Source organism: Python bivittatus, unplaced genomic scaffold (assembly GCF_059951505.1).
Source record: "Python bivittatus isolate LINGU-HERP-01145 unplaced genomic scaffold, Pbiv_v1 ctg000980_np1212, whole genome shotgun sequence".
In the NCBI taxonomy this organism is placed as follows: Eukaryota; Metazoa; Chordata; class Lepidosauria; order Squamata; family Pythonidae; genus Python; species Python bivittatus.
The window spans coordinates 22,298,026-22,314,114 of NW_028277125.1; the positions used below are offsets into that span (position 1 = coordinate 22,298,026).

At 37.1% G+C, this 16,089-nt stretch overlaps 1 protein-coding gene across 1 annotated transcript; it reads left to right on the forward strand.

Annotated features, from left to right (window-relative positions):
* The first annotated feature begins 2,840 nt into the window (after window positions 1-2,840).
* On the forward strand, window positions 2,841-14,738 carry LOC103061474 (amine oxidase [copper-containing] 3-like). The gene is made up of 4 exons (XM_007442671.4): window positions 2,841-4,416; window positions 7,290-7,578; window positions 12,888-13,017; window positions 14,454-14,738. Exons 1-4 carry the CDS (start codon window positions 2,841-2,843, stop codon window positions 14,736-14,738), a joined length of 2,280 nt encoding a protein of 759 aa, XP_007442733.4.
* Window positions 14,739-16,089: the final 1,351 nt, after the last annotated feature.

The following is a 16,089-nucleotide window of genomic DNA, read 5'->3' on the forward strand; positions in this document are numbered from 1 at the left end:
GTGTCAAATCTTAGCATATATTAATACAACTTTGGAAAGAAATGTGATATTAAACTATATTCCTTAAATATGGAATTTGTCATTTTAGCTCTATCAAGCTCTATCAAAGGCTCAGCAAAAAGAAGACATTTAGCAGCCAGATACTAAGGAATAGATTTGAGATATGAATCCATCATCTATTTTTGAAAAGTCTTTATGTTCAAAAAAATTACTCAGTCCAGAGAACCTTTATTATTGTTGATGCTATATATACAGCAATACTATTTAGTCTTGGTCACCAAATTAATAAAGAAAAAAGTCAAATGTTGATATGAAATTGACAGAGGATGAAAAGCAATGTCTCTCTCAAGCAACAGCTTTTAACATTTCCAAGAAGATGGTTAAATATTTAGGATTTTTGACAAAAAATAATAAAGTTTTGTTTAAGAATAATTATTTACCAACTTGGAAAAATGTATCAACACACATTTCTAGTTGGAAAAGGTTAAATCTGTCTTGGTTATGGAGGTTTGCAGCTGTCAAAATGAGTATCCTAAAATTAAGCTTTCTTTTTCAAATGTGTCTAGTATTTATAGAGAATGAGGTCTTAGATGTTTGGCCCAATTGTCTGTGGTCCAACAGAAAGCCAGGGATGAAATTCAAAAATTTGCAGCACTCAAGAGGTGGCTTCATGACTCCAAATTTTAGACTGTATTGTTATGCTAGAAGTTTAACATGGATTTCATAATGGATGATATCTTCTTATGGTTCTGTCCCTTATGTACAGGGGGACTGTACAGATATATCTGGACTGACATAAATAGAAATAAACACCCTATAAGAGATCATACAGTACTCAGTAACATACTGAATGTTTGGGATAAATACAGGAAAATAATAACTCTTGGGCTTTTCCCTTCTTGCTACATTAAATGTTTATTTTTATAAAGGTGAAGGATCCAAGAAATTTGTTTAGAACAGACATAATTTGTTCAGATTACAAGATATCATTGATAGCAGGACAAAAATAAAATCCCTCATGTCTCAGTGCTCTTCTAATTTGATTTGTTTCAGTATCTTCAGATAAGCCATTTGACAGTAAAAGAATTGCTGAAACAAAGGGGAGTATTGAGATATTTGATTGAATTTGACAATTTTATAGCATGTACTACTGACCATTTGCTAGGCATAATTTATAAATTATTAGTGAAGTATGACTCAGAATCCTTCTCAGACTCAGAAGTTAAAGACTGTACAGTTGAATGGGTGCAGAATATGAATATAGTTATAGAGATGCAACTGTGGGAATTTCAGTGGAAAAAATATTAAATTTACTTTGAACATTATGCTCAATGAGAATTGGTATGATATGTTTTATCATTGGTATATCACTCTAGCCTTGATTGCTAAAATGAATAATTTTTCTCCTAAAAAACCTTTGAAATGCAGTGAGAAGATTGGATCCTTCCTTTTATATGCAGATTGGATCCTTCCTTTTATATAGCCCAACAATATTGGAAAATGGTTCACTGTAGAATAGAACACATTTTGAAAATTGCAAACTCAGTGCATCCTGGGATGTTTCATTAAACGTTACCAAACCATACATCTCTTCAAAATATACTGAATTGGCACTGTATATGTTAATGGATGCAAGGCGTTTATATACCTTTCATAGGAAAATACCTTTAATTCCCTCTTTGGAAGAATAACTAACTGAATTGTGGGAGTATGTCTTGATGTCTAAAATAACTTTGATTTTAAAAAGTAAATCTGCCACAGAACTTAATTCAAATTGTAAACCATTCTTGGATTACAATCCCATACATGAAATTGTGCTATACGCAAAATTTCATTTCTAGAGCTCATATTTTAACTTATTGTATAATTTATAGTATTAGTCGAATGCATTATTTATTATTTAGACTGTAGTAAGATAATGCAATATGTTTCCATATGGTTTAGATTTAATGATAAATTTAAGGATTGAATTAATTCTATATTAATATAGATAGATATTATATGTATTTTTTTCTTTTTCTTTAGTTTTCCCCCCTGTTTAGTTTATTTTAATCACCAGCAACGAGGTAAGTTCTTTTCTCATTGCATAACCAATGCCATTTTTTTTCCTATTGGTGTTTTAGTTGTTTGTACTCCACTATTAAAAATAATTTTAACAATAGATTAAATACCAACAAGAAAACAGTCCTCAAAAACCAGGTGCATTAAAAAAAATGGTAAGAGGCAAACAAAGTGAGAGGCGGTTCTGGAACTTATGTGATCCTTTAAATACTTGGATTAAGAGACATACATTTACCTGTTGTATAAAGAAGGTAGCATCTAGGCCAACCATACTTCATTTGGGAGAAATGTATATATGTTGAATGCTGACAACTTGAAAAATTATTAAAGGTTGCATTTCCTCAAAACATAAGATTATAGTTTCAAGACACATTTGCATAATAGGTCTCCTCCCTTTTAACAAATGTATAATTTCCTGATGCAACCAGAAGATTAAGGAGTGCATTTTAAGAGGTTGCAAACCTCCTTTTAAAAAAGCTAAAATCTCATTTGAATTGAGCTCAACTCCTAGTCAGTTTAGAAGTCTTGAGCCATTGCCTTCTTCTGACTTCCCACTTTTAGCTAATGAAAAAAGAAGTATCCTGACTCGATGGTAAGATTATTGACGATGTGAACATATCATTGCTATCTTTGCACAATTCCTGAAGTGTTTTGTAACTGCAAGGAATTTATACTTTTGGAACTTACATGCTCAACAAGTGTTTTTAATATTTGTGTCCATATAATTTTAGGATTTAACAAACTCTTTTCTCTATGTGTCTGTCTATAGGTTTGGGGAAATGAATTCAAAACTGATTTATTCTCTCCTAGCAATATGCATCACCATCATTGTCATCTTAGTCTTGGTTTTCGAAACTAGAGGGAAAAAACCCATGGATTGTGGGAGATCTTCTGAGAAAATGGGGGAAGAGGAAGGTGGTCAGGATGCTGGCAGCCAGATATTTCAAGATTTAACTCCAAGAGAGATAATGCAAGTAAAGACATATTTACAATTCAACCTGGGAGTGCTACTGATAGAGACACTTCTAGCCAGACCATCAGACAACTGCATCTATTCCATCACCTTGCAGCTTCCTCCCAAAGCAGAAGTATTACAATTCCTAGACCATCAAGGGACCAAACCTGTACGGGAAGCTTTGGCTGTGGTCCATTTTGGAAATCAGCCACACCCGAATGTCACTGAGTTTGTAGTAGGTCCTCTTCCAAAGCCAAAGTATCATAAAGACATTACACTGCAGAAGTATGGAAGGATGTTGCCTTACTCCCAAAGGTTTCCTTTGACAAGTGATGTCATTGTATTATATAAAGCATTGCTGTTGAAGGAATATCCCAAGGCTCCAAATTTCATGAGAAAGGTGCTTGATTATCCAGGAAAACTTTTCATGTTCAGTTTTGCATTTCCACCAGGGCTAAAATCAGGAGATCGTGCAGTCTGGCTGAATCACTTACAGTTAGTTTCTGGCAGCCATCTGCATCCAACTGGATTTGAGATTCAAATGAATTTTAGCAGCCTGGATCGTTCTCAGTGGACGGTGTCAAAAGCATTTTATAATGGACAATATTTTGAAGGCATGAAAGATATCGAAAAGCAATTCAATATGGGAAATGTTAAAATAAACAAGATTAAACAAGCCCCTCTTAATGGGGGCTACTCATCGCTAAAAAAAAGGGTACCACCAAAAGCTCCAGGCCCTTTGCATTATGAACCTCGTGGACCACGCTATAGAATTCAGAATAACCATGTTACCTTCATGGGCTGGAGTTTGGCTTTTGGAATTGATATAAACAGGGGGCCACGTTTATTTGATGTCAGATTTAGAGGAGAGAGGATAATCTATGAGTTAAGCTTACAAGATGCAAGTGTTCTCTATGGCTCCAATAGTCCTACAATGATGTCAGCCAGATCCATGGACATGAGCTTTGGATTTGGGTCTAGAATGTACACACTCACACAGGGGGTAGATTGTCCCTATTTAGCTACTTACTTGGATGTGTATACTTTTCTTGATACTTCATTCCCTACTAGACGTAAAAAGGCCATTTGCATCTTTGAACAGAATGCCGAGTTGCCTCTGAGACGTCATTATGAAAGCATCCAGTCTCCATTTTATGGAGGGTTGGAAGACTCAAGTCTGGTTATCAGATTCATATCTGTACTTAGTAATTATAACTATATCTGGAACTTCGCTTTTCATCAAAATGGAGCTGTTGGTGTCCATGTTCTTGCCAGTGGATATATTCAAACTTCTTTTTACTTTGGTGATGCCACAGACTTTGGCAACAGAGTCCAAGAGTGGGTGTTGGGAACAATTCACACCCACAATATTCAATTCAAAGTGGATATGGACATTCATGGTGAGTAGCAACCTCATTTGTGACATTTTAAGAACTCCAGGGACTTCTATGCCTGACATGACTTACTGTACAGTTGTTCTTTGGAAGTGTTTGCATCCCTTATTCTGGATGGATGTAGTTTTGATTTTAAGGATGTGACAAAAGTCTAATGCTTTACTTTGAATTGACAACACTCTCTGTATCTAGCCCTCTTTTAAGACTTGGAGAGCTAGTGAGGCAGAATGTTCCATGTATTTTTCTGTCTCTCTGGGGGTTATGTTTTAATTAATTAACTTTATTTCCTTGAATGAAAAGAATCTGCCTAGATGGTAATTTAAGTATTAAACTATACATAGAATCCAGAATAATTGCTTCTACTGCCCCTAAGAAGGGAAAGAAGAATGTACATTCTGGCTGGCATCTATTAAACTTTGAGCCTGTTTGGCTTTTAGGTCCTTGCTCCAAGGAGATACTATCCTCTCACTTTTTGGTTAGTTTATTTGAAGAACTATATGGAAACAACTTTTATTCCTTTTCATATACAGCCCTGCCACTCTAACACAAGCATGGTTGATTTGAGCTTGTGTTACAAGCTGCTTCTTTATTGTGGCTGATACCAGAATTGCAAAAAATCCAGTTTTTTTCCTGCAAATATTCTGCATTTATATTTCAAGAAAACCAATAAATGTTTTCTTCCACAGTCACGAAGCTTCTTCTGATGTCTAGCCTGAACCTCCTTCCTTGTGATGTTAACTCACTAATTCTGGTTTAACCTTTGGGGCAATAGATATTAAGTCTACTGCTTCTTTTGTGTGACAACTTTTCAGATTTTTGAAGGCTGATATATCTCCCATTAGTTGTCTTTTCTGTAGACTAAACATACCCAGATATTTTAACTGTTCCTCATAGGGCTTAATTTCCAGATCTTTCACTGTCTTAGTAATCTTCCTCTGAATTTGTCACTCCAATTTGTTACTCTCTTTTTTGAATCATGGTGGCACAAACTGGTAGTGTCTGATCAAAGCAGAGTTGAACAATTACTTCCCATGTTATGGAGCCTATGCTCCTGTTCATGCATTTCAAGATAGCATTTCCCTTTGTAACATCTGCATCACAGTGCTGGCTCATGGCTAACTTGTGGTTGGCAAGGACTCCCAGATCCCTTTCACTTGTACTAATGCCAAGCCTGATCTTCTCCATCCTACAATTGTATCATACAATTGTCCTACCTAGATGCAGAACTTTACATTTTCTCTGTTAAATTTCATCCTATTCACTTCTTCCTACTGCTTGAGACAGTCTAGAGCTCTTTGAATCTTCTTTCATCTAAAATGTTATATCCATGGAGTAATAATAAAGTAATAAAGAGCACAGAATTTCCATGAATACTTTTCTCTAATAAACAGTTACCTGAAATTAGATGGCAAAAATTCAGGACTCTGATAGCACTTCTTCTGATTAACACATTTTATTAAAACGTATAAGCATTTAGGATTAACAAGGTTAACAGTGCTTTCACATACACTTCCTCCAATGCAATAAATGCCATCATCTACCAGAAATGTCTCTCTGGATTCTACATAGGACAAATAGGACAAACTTTGCACAAAATAATTAATGGACATGACATCAAGACTCAAAACAAGGACAAAGTAATATCAGAGCATTTCAACCTCTTGGAACACTCAACGGTAGACTTAAAAGTGACAGTTTTGGAAAAATGAAACTAATAGCACCATTGAGCAAGAGATTACTGTACTCACATACATTAAAATGTTTCAGGCAATCTCAGAAGGTCTCAACAAACACAATGAGGATTTATTTATTGACTTATTTATTTAATAAATTTATATGGCTGCCCATCTCAAATACACGACTCTGACACATTGATTGATTATGTGCCATCAAGTCATTGTTGACTTTTAGCGATCACACAGATAGATTTTCTCCATGACAATCTGTCCTTCGTCTGGTCTTTCAGGTCTTCCAATAGTGCAGCTGCAGTCCATCCACCTTGCTGCTGGTCATCCTCTTCTCTTTCCTTCTATCTTTGCCAGCATTAAAACCTTCTCCAGAGAGTTAGATCTTTGCATAATGTGTCCAAAGTAGGATAATTCGAGCCTGGTTGTTGGTACTTTGAGTGAGAACTCTGGGTTGCTCAAAAATCCATCCATTTGTTTTCTTCGCTATCCATGGTATTCTCAGTTTTCTCCAACACCAAAGTTCAAAAGCATTAATACTCTTCCTATCCTGCTTCTTCACCTTTCACTTCCCTAGAGTGCCACAGGGAATACAATTACTTGTCCTATTCTGAACTTTGTAAGTATTTTAACACATTGTAGTTGTTAACTGATAAGGTACTTATAATCTGTCTCATGTATAATCTAAAATTGCATAACTCATCTGTCTTCCCCAACTTTCCCCCCACTACCTCATCCCAATTTAAATCTTCCATCAGTCTAGCCAAATCTGATAAAGTGATCTGCAGCTTACAAAAGCTTGAACCTTTTAAACAGAAATTCTTAGTCTCCTTCTGATTTTTTATTACCATAGACTAACATGGCTCTCCTCCTACATATCTGAAATAAACTGGTAATTAAATTATGCGAAACTTCTAACTTCACTTTTATTAATCTTTTATTTTTATGGTATTTTGAGAACCTGTTATTTAATGTCTGTGCAGCTTCTAATTAGCATCTGCAGTTTCCCATAATGACTTTAAATTTGTTCATATTCATTTTGAAAATCCAACTGTGTACAGTATATAATCTTTGTTATAATTCCATCTCTGTGTCACTCTGCAGACAACTTTAAGAAGCTGAAAAATGCAACAGGAGCAGTCTGATCTGTACTGTTAGTCAAGAATTAATGAGTATATTTGCTTTCCTTCTGAGGTGTGAAAAATACCCTGGTTGGCAATGACATGGCTTTTGAGACAATGCAGGCCCCTTGGAGCCCAGAACATAAAATCCATCGAATGAAGATGGTGAGGAAGGTTTTGGATACCGAGAACAAAGCTGCATTCCGCCTCCGTGATAACATGCCCAGATACATTTATTTTGCTGCCAATAACAGTGACAATAAGTGGGGCCATGAAAAAGGCTACCGGATTCAGATAGTCAGCTTTGCTGGAGACCATCTATCAGAATCTGATCCATTGGAACCAGGCTTCAGTTGGGGCAGGTATGTCATTAATTCCTATGAGTCAAAATTCCTCAAACTGATGGGTAGTGACTTGGAATAGTATAGAGTTAATATTTCTGGATTCCTCTGGGTTCTGCTGAAGGTGTTATCTAACATAGATAATGGCTTAATCTTCACCAAGATATCTATCTGGGTTCTGCTGAAGGTGTTATCTAACATAGATAATGGCTTAATCTTCACCAAGAAATGTAGCTATGGAACACGTAAAGAAATACAGGCAGTCCTTGGTTAGCAACAGTAATTGGGACCAGAATTACCGTCCCTAAGAATGCAGTCATAAAGTGCAATCTCACAGGACTGCATTGCTTAACAATAGCAATCCTGGCAGTCTCTGCTGCTGTTGTTAAGGGAGGATTGCAGGTTGTTAAGTGAGGAATTCCGCACAACCCTGCCAACTTCCAACAACCAAAGTCAGTGGGGAAGCCAGCAGGAAGTTGCAAGTCCCAGGTGGCTTGCAAGCAGGCTGGCAGGCAGGTAAGTGGCCGCTGCCAGGTGTAGGAGGGCACATGAGGGTGTGCAGGTGGCAAGTTTGGTGCTATGAGAGCACAATGGGGTTGAGGGTGGCAGCTGCCTGGTGGGGTAGGACATGTGAGGGTGTGCGGGTGGCTGATGTGGCATGAGTGTGATGGGGCCAGGGGTGGCTGCTGCCAGGTGGGGGAGGCTTAGCAGAGCAACTTGCAACCTTCCATGCCATCTTCCACATTGACTTTGCTTGTGGGAAGCCAACAGGAAAGGTTGCAAATGGTGAGCATGTGACCATGAGATGCTGCAACCGTTGTAAATGCGGGCCAGTTGCCAAGCACCCAGATCGCGATCACATGATTGTGGGGGTGCTGGGACAGCCAGAACTTTGAGGGCCGGTTGTAAGTACTACTCGTTCAATGCCATCATAACTTTGAATAGTTGCTGAATGAATGATCATTAACTGAGGACTACTAGTAAAGTTCCACTCAGTCCAGAAAATCTTTCATTTGGTTTCCTCAAAATTTGTAATCCCTACACATCTCTCAGACTACCTGTACTTCTTTTTAATTAACCTCTGGGATGGAACAGGCATCCTTTGCCAAACCTGGGATATCTGAGTTGGGACCTTAACAATTGTGTAGCTATGTGAAAAGAGGAATTAGAAGGCTGTGGTCCAGTTTTTGAACCTGGCTTGAGAGTTCCTATTGTCTATAGCTTAAGTCACTATTTTAAATAACAAGCTGCCTAGGAAAGGTTCCCTAGGGCTTGGAATCAATTCTCAGAGGTGAGAAAAGAAGCCTTAGTAAAGGTAACATGGAGGTACTAAGGGTTCATAAAGAGATCTAAATAAAAATCTCAAGCTAGTCCTTGAATAGATTGCATTGTCCTGGAAAAGTTACAGTTGGAGCAGGGATATGATCCTGAATTCATGGCTATCATTAAGAGCGTAGGTATTGTGGATGGCCTGGAGCAGCTTTTCCAGTTTTCCCTAGTATGCCAACCTGGACCACATCTGGAACATCACAACATGGTCTACTGCAAGCAGTTAGGCATTGTGATGGAATGGAATTATGAAGGCCGAGCTCAGGGAGACAAACATTTTCTTAGCTCGTCAGAACTGAGTGGGATGATCAAGAGGATGAGACTGGCACCTCCCTGAGGAATTCACACTGTTGTGGCTGGAGGACTTTGGGAACTGGGGTTTTAATCTGGAAAGATTCTTGCTAGAGGTTGTAGCTAATAAACATCGGTGAACTGAATTAGCATTGTCTCTTGGAGTTCCTTGGGCTAGGCCCGACAGGCATGCACTAATTATTCCCAAATTTGCTTTCTGTAATACGTTATACATGGGGCTACTTTTAACACAAATTGGTTTTATTTGCAGACAACATTCTTTTGTTTATTTCTAAACCTCACACTACTATTCCAGTGTTGATGCAGATGATAGAAGCCTTTAGTAAAATAGCAGGATACTCTATTAACTGGGCCACACCGGAATTGATGCCAATAGGTGAAAATTTGGTTATCCATCCATTTAAAGAATATCAATTCTGTATTTGTACTGAATTCATTAAATATTTAAATATGCGTATACCAAAGGATAGGGGGACGTGGTGGTGCAGCGGCTTAATGACGCTGAAAGTTGCCGGCCAGAAATGGTCGACGCTTCAGCAGTTCGAGTCCAGCCTTCGTGTTAGCAGGGTGAGCTCCTGTTTCCTCCCTAGTTCCTGTAAACCCAACAGTTCGAAAACTCACGTGAGTAGATAAATGGGTACTCTCACTCCGGTGGGAGGAAAAATGCTGGCGGCACCTTGCAAAAAAGGAGTCAGGAGCAGTTGCTGGTAAGCGCGAAAAACCACGCGTGCCCAAAAAGGGCGCGAAGCAACGGAAACCTCACCTCCTGCGCTCGCCAGCTGGGCTCTGCTCTAGGAAGGAGGCTCTGGCAAACCACTTACGAAACACCTTGCCTTGAAAACTGCAAGGACTCGTCCAAGCAGTCACTGCAGAGTCGGTAATGACTGAGCGCAGATAAAAAAAAAAAAATACCAAAGGATATAACTCAGTTAGTAGCATGTACTATAAATAAAGTATATACAGAGATTCATTCAGATATTAATAGATGGGAGTCATTAAATCTCACCCTTTGGGGAAAGGTGAATGCTCTCAAAATGAATATTATTCCCAGATTAATTTATATTCTGAGAGGAATTCCAGTTCATATATCTGGAAAATATTTTCAGAAAATAAATTCCTTGTTTAGAAATTTTTTATGGGGTTCTTCGATTCCGAGAACATCTTTACAGAGAATGCAACTAAAAGTTAATGGGGGAGGATTCAGTTTTCCAGATCTGGAGCTGTATCATCAAGTTTACCTATTGCCAAGTATCAAGTACTGGAAGCCAACAATTGGTGTTAATTTTCTAATTTGAGCAACTTTGGAATATACATATGTAGTGCCTTTGGTTGGATGGACAGTATTACGAACTAAATACAATAGAAGTCTAGTTTCTCTGGAACCAATTACGTCAGGTAGAAAGCTATAGAATATAGTGTTTAATAAAAAGAAGATTCGACTCTGCTAAACTGACTTTATGGGGAAACCCAACATTAAAAATTGGGGAAAAGATGGTGATGTGGAAAAATTGGATGGAAGCAGGGGCATTGACTTTGGACCAATTGATAGATGATGAGGATGAATTTTTAACATGTTCTGTGTTAAGAGATAAATATCATCTATCTATCATGTAACCCAATGGCAATATTTACAGCTACAATATTTGTTAACAACATTGTCTGGACCAGCAGCATTTTCAGGTTCTGAGACACCTGAGATACTAGAAAAACTTGTTAAATCCTTTAAAATTAAAAAACCTACTATTAGTTTTTATAGATATTTGTTATCAATAAATCAATTTAATATGCAGATGCAGAGAGATGAGTGGAATAAATAGAGATCCCTATATTGCCTAGGCAATGAGAGAGTGTCTTAATTTCTATAGCAAGAGTGTCAATGGACCTTAAATTATGACTTATACAAGAAAAAATAATATTTAGAATTTATTGGACTCCTACATTAGTACAGAAAAAGACTGTCGAAGACAGCATTTTGTTGGAGATGTAATAAGGACAATGTTTCTTTAAAACACACGTTTTACAGTGTCCTATACTTACTAAATTTTGGGAGAAAGTAGTGGACTATATAAATGTGACTGTGCAACAAAAGCTAAAATTTTCAGAGGATAATATTCTCTTGAGTTACATACCTAGTACATGGAATCTGACAACTGGACAACATAAATGATTTTCTGTGCCCTTATTATTGCTAAAAGACTGATATTGCGGGATTGGAAAGATAAATGTTTGGCCCCTTTCACTCAATGGATTGAAGACCTGATTACACTTGCCACCTATGAGCAGATTGCCAATAGACATAGACTTTGTATGGACAAATATAATGAAATATGGGACTCATTTATGCAAAAGACAGTAGGTTGAAAAAAGCATGATAGTTGTATCAGTGTATTAGAAATAAATATATACATACTTGCATAATATTTGCATTAGATAAGTATATATAGAATTGTAACTGTTTACTGTTATAACAATATACTTGATTTCTTATTTCTTTTATCTGTTGTATTTTTTCACTTTTTTAAAGCACTTGTTATGCATTTTTTTGTTTGACAATGTATGTACCTTTGTGTTTTATTTCCTTTTGTTTTTCTCTTTTTCTGTTATTATTTTAAAAGTAATAAAAATAAAATTTAAAAATACATGGGTACAAAGGTAGAAAAAAATACCTTTGAGATGGTTTAGAAAAAAAATAATCAATTAGAAACCTTGGTGGAACCCAAGGTTTATTTCCCTACATTGCACAGTTGTACTGGTTATTATTATTATTTGTCTGCGCTCAGTCATTGCTGACCCTGCAGTGACTGCTTGGACGAGTCCTTGCAGTTTTCAAGGCAATTGTTTTTCGGAAGTGGTTTGCCAGAGCCTCCTTCCTAGAGCAGAGCCCAGCTGGCGAGCGCAAGAGGCAGGGTTTCCGTTGCTTCGCACCCTTTTCGGGCGCGCACGGTTTTTCGCAACTGTTCCCAACTCCTTTTTGGAAGGCGCCGCCAGCATTTTTCCTCCCACCGGAGTGAGAGTACCCATTTATCTACTCACGTAAGTTTTCAAACTGTTGGGTTGACAGGAACTGGGGAGGAAACAGGAGCTCACCCTGCTAACGTGAAGGCTGGACTCGAACCGCTGAAGCGTTGACCATTTCTGGCTGGCAACTTTCAGCATCATTAAGCCGCTGCGCCACCGCGTCCCCCTTTGTATTGGTTACTAGAGTCTTTCCAGGTCCAATACAAGGGTGCTCATGTTAACTTTTACAATCCTAAAAGATTTAGGGTCAGTATATCTAAATGTTTACCTTTGCCAGGATGAATCCAGACCAATTGTTAAGACATAAGACCAGCTGATAAGCCTTATAATTAAATAAATTAAGTTGATAGGCACAAGAGAACTTTTCAATAGTGGGCCCCATGCTTCTGAAGCCTCCTTGTAGAGTTATACATGATCCTTCAGTTCAGACCTTCAAGCATTCCTTGAAAACTCACTTGTCTCTGTTTACTTTGATAGTATTTTGTTTCACTGATTATAACTGTACTGTATGTCTTTAGTTTGATGCTTTAAATTTATCTTACAAGAATTTTGTCCTGTCATTCCATACTGCCTTCCAACAGCTATGCCTGAAATAGCAATCAATGCATTTTTAAAAGCAAATAAATAATAAGTCCAATTCCACACAATGCTGCTCTTGGTTTGCTTTTCAGGTACAAGCTAGCTGTCACAAAGCGGAAGGAGAAGGAGCCGTGCAGTAACAGCGTCTATAGCCAAATTGATCCATGGGATCCTCCTGTTGCCTTTGCTGACTTCATCAACAATGAGACCATTGTCAATGAGGTGAGTTGTGATGATCCCAACAGAGCAAGGAAAATTTTGTTTTCCCGCTTTCTGTTCAGCTAAATTTTCTCTCTCAGAGTGCAGAGGAATTAAAAATGGAAGTCCAATATATCTGGAGGAGAGGACATCAGGCTGGGGAAGAAAACTAAAGTCACTCAGACATTGGGCAAATGTTGTGAATTGGTGTTTTTATTTAATTAAAGCATTTGTATGTAGCTTCCCCTCAAACATTTTCAAAGCTGTTTACAATTAAACATAGTACAAACAATTAAAACAGTAAGTTTAAAAAAATTGTCAGCAGTATTCATCCTTGTGAGGAGATCATACATAAGCCGTAAATACTGAAAAAAAAACCCCTCTATTTAGCTTCCATTAGACACGAATAAGAGATTAAAAAACAGCTTTTATTTTTTAAAAATATAATTTTTAAAATTATGGTTTTATTTAGAAAAAGAGATGGGTCAAAAGTTTAAAATTTGCCCTCTTTTAAATTATGTAGTTATATTTTCCCGTTGTTTATAAAACACACTGTGATTAACCCTTTTCATGCTGGATAATAATTATGCTGGATAATAATTATCTGCTGGTATTCCTCCAATAAAGGATAGGATATAGTCCCTATAAGTGAAATACAAATAGGACAAATAAATAAATAAATATAGAGCCCAATCTGAAATCTGATTTGGAAAAAAATGTTTTGTTACTCTTTTTAATGTGGCAATCAATCTGAAGGGTTAAGACTATCACTGAAGGCAGAATGGGCAAAAAAATGCATTTTGAGATAAACCTATTTTTAAACTGTGTTTCTTGGAATTCTAAACACAAATGCAAAGAGAGCATTTTCAGTGAAAAATCAGTGGCAAAGAGCACCAAAAACTTTTCTCACTGCCAATTTTACTCTGTAAAAATCAGCGATTTTTTTTTCTGTACCCCACCCTATAAATTAAATTTCAGTAGTAGAAATAGCACTTACAGAAAGAGGATAATGATCTTTGGGAGATTTGCTCAGAGAAGAACTGGCACTTTCTGATTTTCCAACATAGACACTAGCCTTCCTGCCCGCATTCATATCATCTCAAGCAATGTGCCCTTGAAACCATACTAAGATTATTATAAGCTTGCTTGCTTATATATATATATATATATATATATATATATATATATATATATCTGGATTCATATTTGTCATTAAGCAAAATTGCTTTTTAGTACCATATCTTCTGTGGATGAAAATAGGAAGACTGTCTTCAGATTTCCACTGATCACTACAGCCTTACCTCTGAGAAGAAAATTGTGCTATCACATTATCCCTTTTGATCTATCAGATTATACTAACCCATCTTTCAGCAACCACTGTGCCTTATCGAGGCAGTTCTTCATTCCTGTATCATCTCTGCACTTAATAGGTTTTTTTTCCCCCATTTCCTTTTTATCAGGATCTAGTTGCCTGGATCAATACTGGCTTTCTGCATATTCCACATGCTGAGGACATACCTAATACTGTAACCGTTGGGAATCTGGTTGGTTTCTTCTTGAGACCATACAATTATTTTGATGATGACCCTTCCATGTATTCTCCAGACAGCATCTTCTTCACCAGCCTGCAGAACCCCGCTTCCTGTGAGGTCAACCAACTTGCATGTCTGCCTAAAGTAGCTACATGTTTACCTCATTTCCCTCCTTTCTCTTATGAGGGTTTTCAAAACATGACAACTTTCTAAATTCTTCTACTTTTTGACAGGTAGATTGGGTGCAGGAAAGGTGGATTGGAAACTACTGAGTCATATATAACACAGGCAGGTTCTAATCCTGAAGGGTATCTTACAGTATCCTTGAAACCTGAATCTTATACTGTACTTGCAATGTTGTATGCCTTTGTGATTTTTCTGTATATAATTTTGTAAAAAATACCTGTGAACTGTTAAAAAAAGTATATACAACTTTCAGAAGCTTTGAGAACCAGACCAGAACCGTCAGACATAAGGAAAAAATAGCTTTAAGTCAAATCAGACTTCTGGCAACTGCTTCCCTGCAGTTTTCTTAACATGTTGATGAAAATGATTTCCCATTGCCACTTCCTGGAATGTCCTCTTCTTCTTCCCAGTCTACAATCCTACAATCCAGGAATCCCCAGACTGTTTCCCCTTACATTATTAATCAGGGCCAACCTTGTTTAGCTTCAGAGATCAACCAGGTACTGATTTTGTCAGAATTAATATATTGTCACAACTAATATATAACTCAAATATAAGCATGCCATATGAAGATTCTTGGTTGTTCTCTCTGGGTGTGCTCATGAAGCGAAAACTGAAGTTTAACATTGAAAGAGAAGAGTCACAGCATTTTTTTCACCATGGGGTAAACCTGGTTCCTTCCTTGCTTTACCTTTTCTGTGACTGATGTTCCTTCTGTCAGGCTGAATTCTGGACCAGGCTCTGTGCATGTTCTTCCACATAGGTGCAGAAATTCTTCTCATGGTATATCTGTATAAAGTTCACTTTATAGAGAGTTTACTTGCTGCATTGTAAGCTTCCTACTATGCAGAGACCCTAATTTTTAAGCCCAGAGATGTGAAGCTGGCATAGAAATCAAGTGTCTTAAAAGAATAAGAGCAAACTGAATCTTTATATTGGGGCATTCCCAGCCCTGTTTATATGAAGGAAGAACTGTGAACAAGGGCATAGTGCAGCGAACACAACTTTGTCCAACTGAACATTCACCCATTATAGTTCAGCAAAACAACATGGTAATTAAATGGTAAAATACATGTTTAAAGGTACAGCAAAAGCCAGTATAATATGGTATAATGACTGAAGTGGTCAGTAACTCTGGAGGAATATAATTAAATCTGTCTCTAGGAAAAGCATATTTAAATTTGAACAATTCCATTAATTGGCATACTCTTTATTGACCTCATAGGATAAAGCACAAATAAAATGGACAGAGGTGCTATAAAATGCTGAGTAAGAATATTTAGTACTGGTACCCCCAGTCTGAAAATCAAGGATGGATTTTGCCTGGCAATAATTTGATGGCACATAATCAATCAAACAAAAATAAATACTGAAATGC